This window comes from Conger conger, chromosome 9 (assembly GCF_963514075.1).
Source record: "Conger conger chromosome 9, fConCon1.1, whole genome shotgun sequence".
NCBI classification, from domain to species: domain Eukaryota; kingdom Metazoa; phylum Chordata; class Actinopteri; order Anguilliformes; family Congridae; genus Conger; species Conger conger.
The window spans coordinates 58,594,212-58,611,060 of NC_083768.1; the positions used below are offsets into that span (position 1 = coordinate 58,594,212).

The 16,849-nt window shown below is 45.5% G+C and overlaps 2 protein-coding genes and 3 non-coding genes across 5 annotated transcripts; all 5 read right to left on the reverse strand.

Moving 5' to 3' along the window:
- Positions 1-700: 700 nt before the first annotated feature.
- On the reverse strand, positions 701-8,293 carry LOC133136819 (small ribosomal subunit protein uS7). Its single transcript, XM_061254577.1, has 6 exons — positions 8,156-8,293; positions 7,342-7,447; positions 5,617-5,826; positions 4,314-4,442; positions 931-1,029; positions 701-833 (listed from the first exon to the last, which is right to left on the reverse strand). The coding sequence occupies exons 2-6, from the start codon at positions 7,444-7,446 to the stop codon at positions 765-767; spliced, it is 612 nt and encodes a 203-aa protein (XP_061110561.1). The 5' UTR covers position 7,447; positions 8,156-8,293; the 3' UTR covers positions 701-764.
- LOC133138040 (small nucleolar RNA SNORA3/SNORA45 family) lies at positions 1,543-1,679 on the reverse strand. The gene has a single exon (XR_009709659.1). It is a non-coding gene; the product is annotated as a small nucleolar RNA SNORA3/SNORA45 family (small nucleolar RNA).
- LOC133138041 (small nucleolar RNA SNORA3/SNORA45 family) lies at positions 4,955-5,093 on the reverse strand. Its single transcript, XR_009709660.1, has one exon. It is a non-coding gene; the product is annotated as a small nucleolar RNA SNORA3/SNORA45 family (small nucleolar RNA).
- Positions 6,368-6,503, reverse strand: LOC133138039 (small nucleolar RNA SNORA3/SNORA45 family). The gene has a single exon (XR_009709658.1). It is a non-coding gene; the product is annotated as a small nucleolar RNA SNORA3/SNORA45 family (small nucleolar RNA).
- Positions 8,294-10,997: 2,704 nt separating the features above from the next.
- Positions 10,998-16,287, reverse strand: ppt2b (palmitoyl-protein thioesterase 2b). Its single transcript, XM_061255331.1, is given in 12 exon segments — positions 10,998-11,211; positions 11,672-11,726; positions 12,020-12,104; positions 12,344-12,427; positions 12,645-12,752; positions 13,214-13,304; positions 13,307-13,314; positions 13,618-13,645; positions 13,647-13,703; positions 13,705-13,787; positions 15,852-15,921; positions 15,923-16,287. Coding segments are annotated over 12 exon segments (906 nt in total). The 5' UTR covers positions 16,016-16,287; the 3' UTR covers positions 10,998-11,067.
- Between the last annotated feature and the right edge of the window lie 562 nt (positions 16,288-16,849).

The following is a 16,849-nucleotide window of genomic DNA, read 5'->3' on the forward strand; positions in this document are numbered from 1 at the left end:
TAATGATTCATCGTGTTATTTTACACACATTGGAGACCCTGTGCAATCATTTTCAATTATTTAAGTTCTCATCCACTACAGGATGGTTTGGTATGGGTCTTTTGGGGACTTTCTGGTATGCAACTGCCATTTCTATTTTAACCAATTGCTAGTGCGGTCATTTATTGGACTGCCAATCAGAACTTTGCAAGTGAATAGTTTCCTCAACTGTGTTATTGGATAGCAAGTTGATATTAAATGGGGATTGAACAGGATCCTTAAAACATGAGATGTGTTATCAAAAGGGGTCATGTTCTCATTTTCAAAATCCAAACATAAGTCTTAATGCCACAGTTGCTGTCAGACCATGCATACAATTACCCTTCGGACTCATTTTCCTGTGTCCACCAATTGTTTCAGCCATCAAGGCCATATCAAGACATTTATCTGAAACGTCAGACGTCAACCAGGCTTTAATCAAAGTGCATTATTTGGTCCGATACCCTTTGATCTACGTCAACCTGTTTCTGAACTACAATTATCATTTTGCCCCAGCCTAAACTACAATTCCCATTGACCCCCACTATTAACTACAATTACCACCCATGCAAGGCCCACACTACAATTCCCATCAACCCCTACCATTAACTACAATTACCACCCATGCAAGGCCCAAACTACAATTCCCATCAATCCCCCAGTGAAAAGGCAAAAGCCAAGGTAAAATTTTCCAACTTTTATTTCTTGCCAAGGAAGAAAAAAAAATAAACGTGAACAATCAGTAATTAACGGTTGGATTTGGCCACTCTCTCCAGCTCGTCCTTCTTCTTGATGGCATAGGAGTTGGATGAACCCTGCGGGAGAAGAGAAGAGACTCGGTTGTTTAGAGTGAAAGGTCTCGGCCTCACAAAGTCGAGCGGCGCCCGAGATGTAGTCTCATGAAATCCTCACCTTGGCGGCGTTGATCAGCTCATCGGCCAGACACTCGGCGATGGTCTTGATGTTCCGGAACGCTGCCTCTCTGGCCCCTGTGCACAGCAGCCAGATCGCCTGTGGGGAGGGAGGGGGGACACGGGTGTCGTCAGGACAACCAACCGACCAACCAGCTGTACTGCACGCAGGCAGTGGGAGACGGTTCCCCGTTAAAGATTCCGTAGGCCGACCAGATGTCCCTCGCATCCCTCCGGCTAAAATCACTAATCTCCCGGATTAGGCAAGAGGAGACCGTTATTATATCCCGCCGTTTCATTACATTAATGGCATTTTGGCAGACGCTCTTATCCAGAGCAACGTACAGTTGTTTAGATTTAACAGGAGACAATCCTCCCCTGGAGCAATGCAGGGTCAAGGGCCTTGCTCAAGGGCCAACGGCTGTGCAGATCTTATAGTTGCTACACCAGGATTAGAACCACCGACCTTCTGGGTCCCAGTCCTTTACCTTAACCACTACGCTACAGGCCTGTAGCCTGCAGATGGCCTCATATTCAACACAGCTTTCCCCCTCCATGCCAGGAACACGGGAGCCAAAAAGCTGGTCGGTCAACAAAAACTGACTGGGGGGCGTCGTGTCTCTGAGCCGGTGATTGGCTAGGCCATGGTGAGGCTGCAGCCAATGAATAAGCAGAGAGGGGCTTTGCTCTGCGAGGACTCTAGCACACCAGGACAATGAGGAGCTGTCGGGGAGTGACTCTAGTCTCGCGTGTGCGGGGCACGTGCCTGCACTCAGTAAGTATTTGAAGGTTCTGGTTCTGTACTGCAGCAGATTGGATGAGCAATGAAACCTATGTACAAATAGGGCTGCTATTCACACACAATTCACCCTATTTGGATGTAAATTCCCTCAAACCTCCTTTAACCACATATTCAGCGTTTCATTTCAAATCCATTTAATTTCAAAGGAGGCTGTGCTGGTATAGAAGTTGTGGTGTGTGTGTGTGTGTGTGTGTGTGTGTGTGTGTGTGTGTGTGTGTGCTGGTATAGAAGACGTGTGTGTGTGTGTGTGTATTGGTATAGAAGACGTGGGGTGTGTGTGTGTGCTGGTATAGAGGGCGTGGTGTGTGTGTGTGTTGGTATAGGGGGCGTGGTGTGTGTGTGTGTTGGTATAGGGGGCGTGGTGTGTGTGTGTTGGTATAGAGGACGTTGTGTGTGTGTGTGTGTGCTGGTATAGAGGGCGGGTGTGTGTGTGTGTGTGTGTGTGTTGGTAGAGGGCGTGGTGTGTGTGTGTGTGTTGGTAGAGGGCGTGGTGTGTGTGTGTGCGTGTGTGTGTGTTGGTAGAGGGCGTGGTGTGTGTGTGTATGCTGGTATAGAGGGTGTGGTGTGTGTGTGTGCTGTACCTGGTTAACGTGTGTGTGTGCTGTACCTGGTTAACGCGGCGGTAGAGGGTAGGGTGTGGTGTGTGTATGTGTGTGTTGGTATAGAGGGTGTGTGTATGTGTGTGTTGGTAGAGGGTGTGCTGTACCTGGTTAACGTGTGTGTGCAGTACCTGGTTAACGTGTGTGTGTGCTGTACCTGGTTAACGCGGCGGTAGAGGGTAGGGTGTGGTGTGTGTGTGTTGGTATAGAGGGTGTGTGTGTGTGTGTTGGTAGAGGGTGTGGTGTGTTGGTAGAGGGTGTGTGTGTGTGTGTGTTGGTAGAAGGCGTGGTGTGTTGGTATAGAGGGTGTGCTGCTCCCTGTACCTGGTTAACGTGTGTGTGCTGGTAGAGGGCGTGGTGTGTTGGTATAGAGGGTGTGTGTGTATGTGTTGGTAGAGGGTGTGGTGTGTGTGTGTGTATGTGTGTGTATGCTGGTATAGAGGGTGTGGTGTGTGTGTGTGTGTGTGTGTGTGTGTGTGTGTGTGTGTGTGTGTGTTGGTAGAGGGTGTGGTGTGTGTGTGTGTTGGTAGAGGGTGTGTATGTGTGTGTATGTGTGTGTGTGTGTGTGTGTGTGTGTGTGTGTGTATGTGTGTGTATGTGTGTGTATGTGTGTGTATGTGTGTGTTGGTAGAGGGTGTGTGTATGTGTGTGTGTATGTGTGTGTGTGTTGGTATAGAGGGTGTGGTGTGGTGTGTGTGTGTGTGTGTGTGTGTTGGTATAGAGGGTGTGGTGTGTGTGTTGGTATAGAGGGTGTGGTGTGTGAGTGAGTGAGTGAGTGAGTGAGTGAGTGAGTGAGTGAGTGAGTGAGTGAGTGAGTGTGTGTGTGTGTGTGAGAGAGTGAGTGAGTGAGTGAGTGAGTGAGTGAGTGAGTGAGTGAGTGAGTGAGTGAGTGAGTGAGTGAGTGAGTGAGTGAGTGAGTGTGTGTGTGTGTGTGTGTATGCTGGTATAGAGGGTGTGGTGTGTGTGTAGGTATAGAGGGTGTGTGTGTGTGTGTGTATGCTGGTATAGAGGGTGTGGTGTGTGTGTGTGCTGTACCTGGTTAACGTGTGTGTGTGCTGTACCTGGTTAACGCGGCGGTAGAGGGTAGGGTGTGGTGTGTGTATGTGTGTGTTGGTATAGAGGGTGTGTGTATGTGTGTGTTGGTAGAGGGTGTGCTGTACCTGGTTAACGTGTGTGTGCAGTACCTGGTTAACGTGTGTGTGTGCTGTACCTGGTTAACGCGGCGGTAGAGGGTAGGGTGTGGTGTGTGTGTGTTGGTATAGAGGGTGTGTGTGTGTGTGTTGGTAGAGGGTGTGGTGTGTTGGTAGAGGGTGTGTGTGTGTGTGTGTTGGTAGAAGGCGTGGTGTGTTGGTATAGAGGGTGTGCTGCTCCCTGTACCTGGTTAACGTGTGTGTGCTGGTAGAGGGCGTGGTGTGTTGGTATAGAGGGTGTGTGTGTATGCTGGTATAGAGGGTGTGGTGTGTGTGTGTGTGTGTGTGTGTGTTGGTAGAGGGTGTGGTGTGTGTGTGTTGGTAGAGGGTGTGTATGTGTGTGTATGTGTGTGTGTGTGTATGTGTGTGTATGTGTGTGTGTGTGTGTGTGTGTATGTGTGTGTGTTGGTAGAGGGTGTGTGTATGTGTGTGTGTATGTGTGTGTGTGTTGGTATAGAGGGTGTGGTGTGTGTGTGTGTGTGTGTGTGTGTGTGTTGGTATAGAGGGTGTGGTGTGTGTGTTGGTATAGAGGGTGTGGTGTGTGAGTGAGTGAGTGAGTGAGTGAGTGAGTGTGAGAGTGAGTGAGTGAGTGAGTGAGTGAGTGAGTGAGTGAGTGAGTGAGTGAGTGAGTGAGTGAGTGAGTGTGTGTGTGTGTATGCTGGTATAGAGGGTGTGGTGTGTGTGTAGGTATAGAGGGTGTGTGTGTGTGTGTGTGTGTGTGTGTGTGTGTGTGTGTGTGTGTGTGTGTGTGTGTGTGTGTGTGTGTGTGTGTGTGTGTGTGTGTGTGCTGTACCTGGTTAACGCGGCGCAGGGGGGACACATCCACAGCCTGCCTCCTGACGGTTCCGGCGCGGCCAATACGCGTGGAGTCCTCACGGGGGCCGCTGTTGATGATGGCGTTCACCAGCACCTGCAGGGGATTCTGGGAAACAGAGGGGCCAATCAGGACCAAACTAGGAGGACTAGCCCAAACAATTACCATCAACCCCCAACAGCCAGAACTACAATCACCATCAACCCCCAACAGCCAGAACTACACTTACCATCAGCCCCCAGCCTGAACTACACTTACCATCAACCCCCAGCCTGAACTACACTTACCATCAACCCCCAGCCTGAACTACACTTATGATCCATCCAAACCACTTTCACAAAGTGCAACTTAACCAGAAGAGCACTAGCAGATGCGGGCTCCAAGGCACAGTACTTAAATGGCTAAAAGAAAGCAGCTCTTGGCGAGAGTTTTTTCTGTTTATTCCCTCCAATAAACAGAAACACTAATTATACCAACCTATTTCGATTCCCTGCACACTGGATGCTACGCGTAGGAACACAGAAATCATTACAGGGAGCAGGCCCAAACAGAGGGGCCATTACAGACAGCAGAGAAGGCCCAATCAGAGTGGGCCGTCGGTCGACAATCTGACTGTGGTGTCTTGTCTCTGAGCCGGTGATTGGCTAGGCCACGTGAGGCTGCAGCCAATGAATAAGCGGAGAGGGGGGGCTTTGCTCTGCGAGGACTCTAGCACACCAGGACAATGAGGGGCTGTCGGGGAGTGACTCTAGTCTCGCTCGTGCGGGGCAAACCTACAAACACAGTGGAGTGGAGTCCAATGGAGTCCAATGGAGTAAACATGCTTTGAGTGACAACACTGATACACTAAGAGTGAACACGACGGGTTGGTGAGAGCACTGATATCACTAAGAGTGAACACGACGGGTTGGTGAGAGCACTGATATCACTAAGAGTGAACACGACGGGTTGGTGAGAGCACTGATATCACTAAGAGTGAACACGAGGGGTTGGTGAAAGCACTGATATCACTAAGAGTGAACACGACGGGTTGGTGAGAGCACTGATATCACTAAGAGTGAACACGACGGGTTGGTGAGAGCACTGATATCACTAAGAGTGAACACGACGGGTTGGTGAAAGCACTGATATCACTAAGAGTGAACACGACGGGTTGGTGAAAGCACTGATATCACTAAGAGTGAACACGACGGGTTGGTGAGAGCACTGATATCACTAAGAGTGAACACGACGGGTTGGTGAAAGCACTGGAAAGCGGGCAGGCGCCCGGCCCCGCCCTCACCTCGCCCGTCAGCAGGTGGATGATCTCGAAGGCGTGCTTGACGATGCGCACGGTCATCAGCTTCTTGCCGTTGTTGCGGCCGTGCATCATCATGGAGTTGGTGAGCCGCTCCACGATGGGGCACTGCGCCTTGCGGAAGCGCTTGGCGGCGTAGCGCCCCCCGGAGTGCGGGAGGTACTTGGCGTACTTCTCCTTCACGGCGATGTAGTCCTGCCGGGAGAGAGGAGGCAGAGTTAGGAGGCACTTGGCTGGGATCGGTTTTGCATTTGACATCGGTGGACGAGGTCAGAATATGGACAGGCGCCCTTGTGCAACGTGACCAGAGGCAACTGAATGCTACCCACCTGGATTAGAAACGTACACTTTGGATGGAATTGCGCTTGCTGGACATTTCTAGGGATCAAGCTTTTTTTTTTTTTTTTTTTTTTACTACCTCAAATTCTACCAGCAACAAAAAAAATCAACCCTTTGAGGTGTGGGTTCTTTTGTTTTCTCTTTCCAAAACTCCGAGTCAAGGTTCTTGAACTCTTGCTTTCAATTACTAGCATCAGAATGCTCAGTTAAGAAAGTTATAGTCACTTGAGCTTTACACATTTAAGGGTATAAAAAATTTAAGAAAAAAACAACAACAAAAAAAAACCTTAAAACACAGAACCAAACCTTATACGTTTGGTTTGTTGTACGTCGCTCTGGATAAGAGCGTCTGCTAAAAGAATGCCACGTAATATGTGACAGACAGGAAACTGTGGAGACTTGTCTCTGAGCCGGTGATTGGCTAGGCCATGTCAGGCCGCAGCCAATGAATAAGCAGAGAGGGGCTTTGCTCTGCGAGGACTCTAGCACACCAGGACAATGAGGAGCTGTCGGGGAGTGACTCTAGTCTCGCTCACCTGGAGGAGAAATGCCAGGTATGTTCAGACTCCAAGCGGAGAGAGAATCTTTTTTTTTAGGCCTTTTTCAGCTTTATTGGACAGTATAGTATAGAGAGACAGGAAGAATGGGAGCGAGCGAGAGAGAGGGGAAGACATGCGACAAATGTCGGACGGTCGGATTCGAACCGCCGACGTCACGGCTCGCAATGAGCAAGCGGTCAGTGCCCTACAGGCTGCGCCACCGAGACACCCCAGAGAATCTTTAACTGTCCCCAATCCATCCAATCCACCAGGGCAGCCTGTAGCCCTGTGGCTAAGGTGCATGACTGGGACCCTGAAGGTTGGTGGTTCAAGCCCTGGTGTAGGCGCAATAGGATCACAGCAGCTGCTGAGCCCTTGAACAAACCCCACATAGCTCCAGGGAGGACTGGCCCCTGCTCAGTCTAAACTACTACATCGTTTTGGCTAAAAGTGTCAGCTAAATAACAAATAATGTATTATGTAGTATTATGAAGCCAGTATGTTGTGAGATTGGATTCCTGAAATCGTATTGGCTGTAGCAAGCTTTAGCTTCCATTATGTTCTGACCTGGATTAAAATTGTATTCACCCCCCCCCCCCCCCCATTTCTGTGCTCCACTGATCTTCCCTGGTGCATATCAGCAAATCTGCAGGGGTTTTTTTTTTAAAAGGTAGTCCAGCTCGTTTTCTGTTCGGGTTTTGACACTGCACATCGTTCACTTCTACAATGTCTTAGTGTAATTTTTGTGATCTTTAATGATTGTGTCTCCAATAAATAAACCTATAAAAACGGTCTCCAGAGGTACAGCAGTGTGGGTCGTGAAATATTGTACCTGCAGGGAAATGTCATTGATCTGGACATCGTCTGTGCTCCATTTTCCAAAGAGTTTGATCTCTGGAGTTTCGGCAACTGCCGGGGCGGTCTCCCACTCTGTCATCCTGAGGAAGAAAAATTACAGCGAATTCAGTCACACACCTTAAAACGGCTTAAGTATCATTTTAACAGCAATCAGACGTTTTTTTCCTAACCCAAATGCTTACGAACTTTTCAGTATTACGTTATATTGGGTTGCACTGATCGGTTTTTCAAGCCGTAAGTAAGCGGTTTATGAACACGTCCTTAAATAATTTTTCAACCGAAAAAACGACGGGGGTTTCTGTAGGCAACACACATTTGGAGAGCGTTACGAAGGTTAAAATAAAGCAAACGAGACAACACATGTACACCAATAGTTAGCTTAGCTATCGTTATAGCACATCTACGGGCAAATGAAACAAGGCCTCGATTTAACCTGCCCCGTTATTCCGCCTTGCTAGTTAAATACCAATATATATAACGCAACCATTTGCAACCTACTCCTGTTAGCGTAGCTTCTAATTCGCAATAAAGGAGATATTTATTCTATATTGCTAACGTGGACGGTGAGGTGCTAACACACATGCGCCGCCGCGTTCATGTACCAGCCATTGCCGAGGATTCATTAGTTGTCGGTTGTGACAACTACTTAAATAAACACGATTTAATACGAAACGTAAAATCAAATGCCATCACACACGAGTCGTACTAATGTACGAAACATCCGCGTTAGACCTGGGACGTTTCTGAAGCTGTTTTAGTAGAAAATTCTGGCTATTTTCTTTACTCACTTATGAACGTTGTCCGCACCACACTCCTCTAAGACGGAAAAGGGCCGCAACGAGGCTCCTCGCGGAGATATCCAGCTTGGCGGAAATGGTGCATCTGCTTCCGGCTGGGGGTGCTGGCGCTCATTTTACTTGTAGTTTCTTTGGTGATATTCAAAGTTAAAGCAAAGATTTTACCAGGTGGATGTTACGGGATGTAACCGCAAAAACACGCCCTTGAAGTGGGGACATTTGTTAAAAAGGAGATCGGGAATGTTAAAACAGTAAGCGTATCCAGGAATGGAATTGTGATTATAGAATGCCAGTCAAAGCACGGAAAATACGGAGATTTAGTCGGGGTAGAAGGTGTGGGAATGATGGATGTTCTGAGGAAGAGTGCAAATTGGATGGCGGTGGGAACACACTGAGCAAAAGTTGGGTGCAAGTGACGTGAAGGGGATGGAATTCAAGGATAACACTTTATGGTGCGGTCAGCAATTATTAATTGAATGAAAACCGTTAAAACGTTTATCACTTTGAAGATGGGTGGGTGCAAGGCCAACGACTTTCTACATTTTGAGAGTACTCATAGCCAGAAAAAATTCCAAAACACAGACACACCATCAACTGGCAGACTCCCCTTTCATTTTCTTTATTTTTTGTTGTTTTCCTTCCCTTAAATGACAAAAGACAAGCACATTCCAACTAGCAACATCTTAATTCACAGATACTGCCTGGGTATGGTCATCGGAGCTTTTTCTTCAGAGTAGAAAGTGTGAAACACATCGGTAAAATATTTCTTTATTTCCCTTTTATTGCAAAAATCCCTAGAATTGAGAAAGACTGGATGCAACACAGCAGATGATTGATCGAGTCCATTGTCAAAGTTTGTCCAGTAAAAAAAACCGTAGGAAAGACCAGTCTTAACTTGTGTGTAATAACATGACCAGCCATTGTACGAATTTGCACACTACAAACGAAGTTCACCAACTATAAATTCAGGACCAGAGACTTTTCATAGGTCTCCATCCATTGACAGTCAATGAACTGCCAGGGACACCAAGTAAAAACAAATTATTTGATAATTAACACATTGTAATGTTAATGTTTACAGATCATAAACATTCAGCGTACTATTAGGGCCACTACAAAGGCAGCCTCTGTAAGGGCGACCGCTAATAGGGCAGAATAAAAAAACACCACGGTACATCTTGACTGCGGATGATTATACAATTACAACTGATGTATCAACTGTTGATGGGTAGATGTGCAGGGCTTATTTAAAAAAACAAAAACGCTAACACTTTACAATAAGGCTACAGAAATGAGCAGTTAGACTAACTACTGAGAAGTCAATCGGTTCAGCTTTGCTCATGTATAAATAATCACAGAACTCATAATAAATGAATTACTAGTCAAATATATTGAAGCTAATTCCATGCTTAATACATTTGTACATAAATTAAGTAATGCCAAGAACTACATTAGTTAATGCCAATTCATGAACCTAATTGTAAAGTGTTACCAAAAACCTCAATATACAGAAGGCAGATTTGACAGAAATTCATCAACTGCTCACGAGGCAAACTTCACCATAAAACATGCAAATTACAAAATACCAGCCATGTAGGTGTCTATCTCTTACATATGCTCTCTAGAATACGCTCACTCATGTTAGCACAGTTAACATTATCAGTTAACATTAAACTAAGGTATAATTTCCCAACCGCGACATACTATAGGTACCAAACCTGTACATAGTTGGCAACAGGTTAAGAAAAGGCTTATTTAATCCAAGTGTTGGCGAGTGATTTCACAATTCCCTTCAAGGAGAAAATTAAGTACTTTCAGTTGATTTAAAAATTCCTAGACATAATAGCGCAATACCAAATTTACTCCGCATCATAAAATAATTAATCTTCATATCAAACAAAGTAGAGTCGTATAGGGTTGAGTACCCTGGTCGATCTTGGTACAGTACCTGCTTTCCCTTGTTCACCGTTAAATTACCCCTCCCCCCACCCCCCACAACCATTCCCCGCATCATCGTTGCATTTCTTGTTGCGTACAACCCTTATCTACAATAAAAATCATTAGTAACAAAACCAATAGCTCCTAAAATAATGGTTGAAAATGACATTCAAGACCCGTGGCCCCTAGCACTGAGACACCGGGAGGGTCGTCTGCCTGAGATTTCGAGTGAATGAAATGCGTCTGGGGGAAAATGCAGACGCAACACTGCCTCCCCTGCACCCCCCCCCCCCCCTCCATTACCCACAATCCTCCACTGTCCCCGTTCAGCACCATGGAAGAAGGCAGTTTCTGATAGCACTTTGGTTCTGTAAGTTTCGGGAAATCTCCCATCGGTAAGGTGGTGCGTTAAGGCATGAGGATGACATGACCACAAAGATGGCGTCAATGATGGACCAAATCAATTCTACTGCGATTACACGACATATTGCACAGACAAAGATAAGAAAGAGATGACAGAATAAATCATAACTTAGTCAGGGATCGTAAAAGTGAAATTGAGAACTGAAATATGAATACTGATGCGCAGTTTGAGGTTTGAGTCGGGACTCTTGGCAAAGGGTTTTGGGGTGGGGTCAAAGTAAGCAGTATCCCTGCTAAGAAAATCAACAGATATGAGTAACAGGTCAGTGGGTGTGCAAACCAGGTATTCATCCAGCATGTGTGTTCGCACGATTTCCCACTTAGAAATGTGTGCGTGCATGCATGCCTGTGTGTATGTGTGTGGGCGTGTCTGTGTGCATGGGATGTCCCTCTTTAGATATTACCTGATAAAACAGTAATGACGTGTGTGTGTATGCATTAAATTCCCTCTTTACAAAGGAGTGTGTGTGTGTCCCTCAGCAGAAGTTTACATGTGTGAATTTCCCTTGTTAAAATCTGCCCGCGTGTGTGTGTGGTTCTGTCTAGGTGAGCCACTTCTGGATGCAGGCAGTGAACACAGTTTCATTGGAGTGCCACATGGTGTGCTGCACTCCGGGGAACACGCACTGGACCAGGTCCCCACGCGCATCCAGGGTTTTCAGACCAAACATGTCCCTCAAGTATATCTGCCAACGAGAGAGAGAGAGAGAGAGAGAGAGAGAGAGAGAGAGAGAGAGAGAGAGAGAGAGAGAGAGAGAGAGAGAGAGAGAGAGAGAGATGAGAGAGAGAGAGAGAGAGAGAGAGAGAGAGAGAGAGAGAGAGAGAGAGAGAGAGAGAGAGAGATTAGTCTATCAATACAGCACAGCAAACCATCCTCACAAACGTAGCCATTTTGAGAGTAGGCTTTCAACCATACTCACAATAGCCTTTTAGTTTTCTAGAACTCCATTGCTTTCAATTACCAGTAGTAATTGTTACATGTACGTAATTGTTACTTCTAATAAATTCTAATCACATATTTGTGGATTTTTCTAGGTTGTGCAACCTTAAAGGGTTAGATCTATAAAAATCCAAAAGACAGGATTATTACACTTCACCCTAAAAACAGTCCGTTATTAAAAAATGAATTAAATACGGAACACTCACATCCTGCTGCTTCATCTCAACAACTGTCTCGTTGGCATCGTAAAATCCAAACTGACTGAAACGAGAGAATGAGAGAGAGAGAGATTTTAGATGTTAGTGTGCTGTGATACAGTTCCAATATGTCTTTACATGATGTGCTTATATGAAGCAAATATGCATTATACATTATAAATGCTCTCACACTCACATACACACACACACACACACACACACAAAGAATTAGTTGTATGGGCTCAACGGCTGTGTGGATCTTATTGTGGCTACACCGGGATTGGAACCACCGACCTTGCGTGTCCCGGTCATGTACCTTAGCCACTACGCTACAGGCCACCAGTTTCTACAACCCACCTGGATTGCCAGGGTGTGATGACACCATCGTCTGGTCCTCCAATCAGGACCAGTCTCTTAATACGCAGGAAGTTCTTTTTCCACACTGAGAAAATGCAAAAAGAAAAGCCCAAAACAACTGCTATTAGACACAGAGAGGGCTAGTACGGGATACTCACGCCAACTACCGGGACACTGCAGTACATGCCAAAGTTATTACAGTACACATGTATGAACATTTATATCGCATTGAGAGAGACAGTTGTGTACATGTATACCGTGTATAAAAAGTGTGTTATTAGTGCTGTGCTTTGGTGTATAGTGCATTATGGGTAATGTAATTACTTGTTGCGTTTGGATTGGGCCTCTCGCCGTCGAGGAGGGCCAGATAGTCACTGCTGTTCAGGTACATGTCCTGGTGGTGAGGGTCTGAGAACAAGGAGAAACAGTCAACTTTGGTCACTACTGTGAAGAGAAGCAGGGAATCCTCCAGCGTCACAGCAAAATTCCCGAACTGACTTTGCCAACCTGGCCACTTAAGTGTGTGTCCTGGCACAAAATGGCCGCCGTGGGGGGCATATCAGTGGTGGCTGAGGTGGGTCTCCACCCTTCCATTGTGACCTGCTTTCAGATACTGGTCTCTCACCCTTCCAGTAGTTGCAGATGGAGACTCTCTGTCCGACGGAGGTGTAGCACAGGTGGAAGAGGTTTGACTTGACGAACTGTGGGAAGATGTACTTCAGGTAGTCCGTGTCTGAGGGCGAAAGGAAAGTGCCGTTAAAGGGAGAGGAGGCAGACAGACATCATCACTGCGGGCATACATTACCACTGCAAAAACACGGCAGCCAAGTACGGTACAGTTAACACCCCCCCCCGTGGGCCAATCTACAACCTCGTCTAGCCCGTAATCCAGTCAAATGCACTTCTTCGATCAGTACCTCAGTGTTATATCCTCAGCCCAGTCCCCCCCACCAGATCTAATACAGGGAATAAGATATTCTCCCTCACTTGTTGGTTCTTGTTCATCACAATCATCTGTACAGACCCACTAGAGTTCCAGCACTATATCCAACAACCTAATTGAAACAAAGACGTACCGGCATTTCTTCTTCTTCGAGCACTAATAAGGCACAGCGTCTTGAGAAAATAACAGCAAGGCATCACAAACATTGTTAAAAAAAAAAAAGGTGAAAAGCACGGTGGAACGATACTGACCTCCGTACGTGACCGGCCGCTGGTGGGAAGAGATGGAAATGAAGGAGTTCACGTTGTGATCAGAGAGAGTGGAGAGGATTCCTCTGCACACACCAGTCCACCTGAGAGAGAGAGAATTTCATGTATTTATAATATACTATAAATATACCATGTCCATAAGTTTATCTTAAACACATTTATTGAAAGTGTTCATAATCGTCGTTGCATGTTATGTGGTTTCCATGTTTTTGTGCATTCTATGTACGATATAATATTATTGTGACTGTCACTGTCCTGCCCATAAAGGAATCTAAATGGAAAGGAGGAGGAAATGGGCATAAATGTGTCTGTAATGCCTCATTAATTCCTCAGTTATTTTTGTCACAATAGAGAGAGACGACGGGAGAGCCAGGAGAGTCGAAGACCTTGGGAGTAGCAGATGAAGTGAACACACATCAGCTGCGTTTTGCATTATGGGATAGATGGCCTCCTTGAAGCCCTCCACTCTGTTTTCCATAGAGGGCCTGTAGGCTGTAGGCGCGGTCGAACAGGTCGATCACCGACACGTTGGTGCCTGGGTGCGTCTGAGAGAGGACGGTTGGGTTAATACAGCCTGGTACACACAAACAGAACGGACACTACAGCTCTGAGAGAGAGAGGGGGTTAATACAGTATATACACACTGACTGGACACTACAGTACATTAACACTGCACTGAGAGAGAGGGTTAATACAGTATATACACACTGACTGGACACTGCAGTACATTAACACTGCACTGAGAGAGAGGGTTAATACAGTATATACACACTGACTGACTGGACACTACAGTACATTAACACTGCACTGAGAGAGAGGGTTAATACAGTATATACACACTGACTAACTGGACACTACAGTACATTAACACTGCACTAAGAGAGAGGGTTAATACAGTATATACACACTGACTGACTGGACACTACAGTACATTAACACTGCACTGACAGAGAGGGTTAATACAGTATATACACACTGACTGACTGGACACTACAGTACATTAACACTGCACTGAGACGAGAGAGGTTAATGCAGTATATACACACTGACTGACTGGACACTACAGTACATTAACACTGCACTGAGAGAGACGGTTAATACAGTATATACACACTGACTGACTGGACACTACAGTACATTAACACTGCACTGAGAGAGGGTTAATACAGTATATACACACTGACTGACTGGACACTACAGTACATTAACACTGCACTGTGAGAGAGGTTAATACAGTATATACACACTGACTGACTGGACACTACAGTACATTAACACTGCACTGACAGAGAGGGTTAATACAGTATATACACACTGACTGACTGGACACTACAGTACATTAACACTGCACTGAGAGAGAGGGTTAATGCAGTATAGTACAGTATAACAGGTGATATGTATAAGGGCTACCCACACTGAAAACAAATCACGCGTTCTGTCTTAGCTGTGGAGTTACGATAACTAAAGTCCTTGTATCTTAAATCAAAAGAGTGAGCCATGCCAAAACAGGTAGTCCGTGTTCTTCTAAAACAACAACAACAACAAATTATTTTCTCCCAAAAACGTAGATAACCTGCGGGGTACTACTTTTTATCAAACCTCTGGGAGTTACCATTGCTTGGTCACCATGGTTACTTTCTTCGCTAAATTGAAAGAGGAAAGAACTGTATGTTCTTTCAGCCCCCCGACCCCCCACCCACCATTTTCGACCACTATCTGAAGCGTCAATAGCCCACCACACGAGGCTTTCATTCGTCTCTCTGCCACTTTCAACTACCCGTGACCTCAATACTGCACATACACAACCGGTATACAGATGCGATCTTCCGATATAGTGTCTGTAAAGTGTAAAATAAATGTAGTCATGAATAAAATTATGACTACAGACCAGAGAGAATGCGCGCCGGATTTCACACATTAATTCCTATCTGCGCGTTCGGGAATAGGCGAAACGTTGCAAAGAACCGAACCAGGTGCCAATTGTGGTTGCGAGAAGTGTTCATGACATGACAATGTTCGACATTTATACATTAAGCGTCACTAGATGCATGGGCCAATCGATTCATCGCGCCGCGTAAAATTGTGCCGTTCCTCGTTAAGAACAATATGTACACTTTACTGCCCAGTACTGAGGCTGTTGCATAAGCGTCGGCTATCCGAAAAGGAACTATTCTTTGTTTCACCGCGAATAACTCAGACCGTAATCACAGGTCCTTGTAGTTCTGCTTTATCTAGGCCAACCCCGATATAATTTTACATAGCATTTGCACGCATACTCAATATTTGCAAACAGTCACATAGTAATGCATCTGATGCCTTGTTCAAATAAACCAAGAAACACTGAGATAAGAAACTACACAACAACGGCATATACGTGGACCATATATATTTCACATCAGTATGAGTGACTGTTGGAATTGAAATAGTTAAGGTAAAAGGTTTTATAGAAAATGTCGACAGTGTTCAAACAGTACAGGTCATGCTTACGCTAGTCTCCCCAACAATTCACCAATTTGGTCCAGCTATAGCCAAACTGCAGAAAACATGCATTAAATCTTGATTAAATTAAATCTTGCATTAAATCACAAAGGCAGCCTCCCTTCTGACCCTCATTGATGAAACCGAAGTAAGTTGACAAAATCGCTGGAGCCGTCGAAAAGCCCGTGCACGACGATCACCGGCTTGTACCCCGATCACTTGGGCCGCCAGGCAGGCGAGAAGAAGCGGCCAGAGCACCCTAACTGCGCCGCCTCTGCTGGAGTCGCCGATCCACGGTTCTTCCATTGTCGCTAACCAACATGAATGAATATCCAACGCAACGCAGTTCAAATATTCACAAAAAGAAGACAGTGCACCAGAATCATAAATATGCACCCAACGAGTAAGGTAGTTAACTACTGGTGATATCAGTTAACGATGCCTATCTGTCCAGCTTGCCTATGCGTTAAGTGAGGATGGCTACGTATAACGACTGTTAAATCTAAATAAAATAACTCCGTTAAAACAAGTGGAATTCGGCACTCTAGCTACATGCTTTCTGCCTGTCATCAGCTTCAGCGACGGTTTGTTTGTTCCGGTTTCTTGAAAGCGGAGGGGGGTTCTTCAGGAAAACTTATGTCACTTCCTGTTTCTAACACTCATCTCAGCCCGCTGAGATTGGAGACCATGCCATGAGCACTGCCGTATGTCTATGGTAATCAAAATATAAGTATGATATTATTATTATAATGAATACAATTAAGCATAATACAGCTCAATTAATGCTGGAATTGAATTCCATTGTATTGTGAGAAAATGTGAACTACACTATGAAGTATTTATAAATAAATAAAAAGCTATGGGTTTATGGAAGAGGAAGTTTTACCTTTTTAACATCTAGGCTAGGGGGTATTTTTAAAACTTAAGACATTGACATTTGGGTTATTTTATATGTGAGCATTGTAGATTTGTGAAATTATATTCACTGTAATTAATTAAAAAATCAGATCAAGGAAATTATTTTATGCAGGGTTCCTCCTGTCTTTTCATTAGCGGGTATGCAAAAAACTTTTCCATTAGTGATCGTCGCAGTCGAACACTGCACCTCTCTGAGAGTTACTCCGCTGTTAAACACAGTCA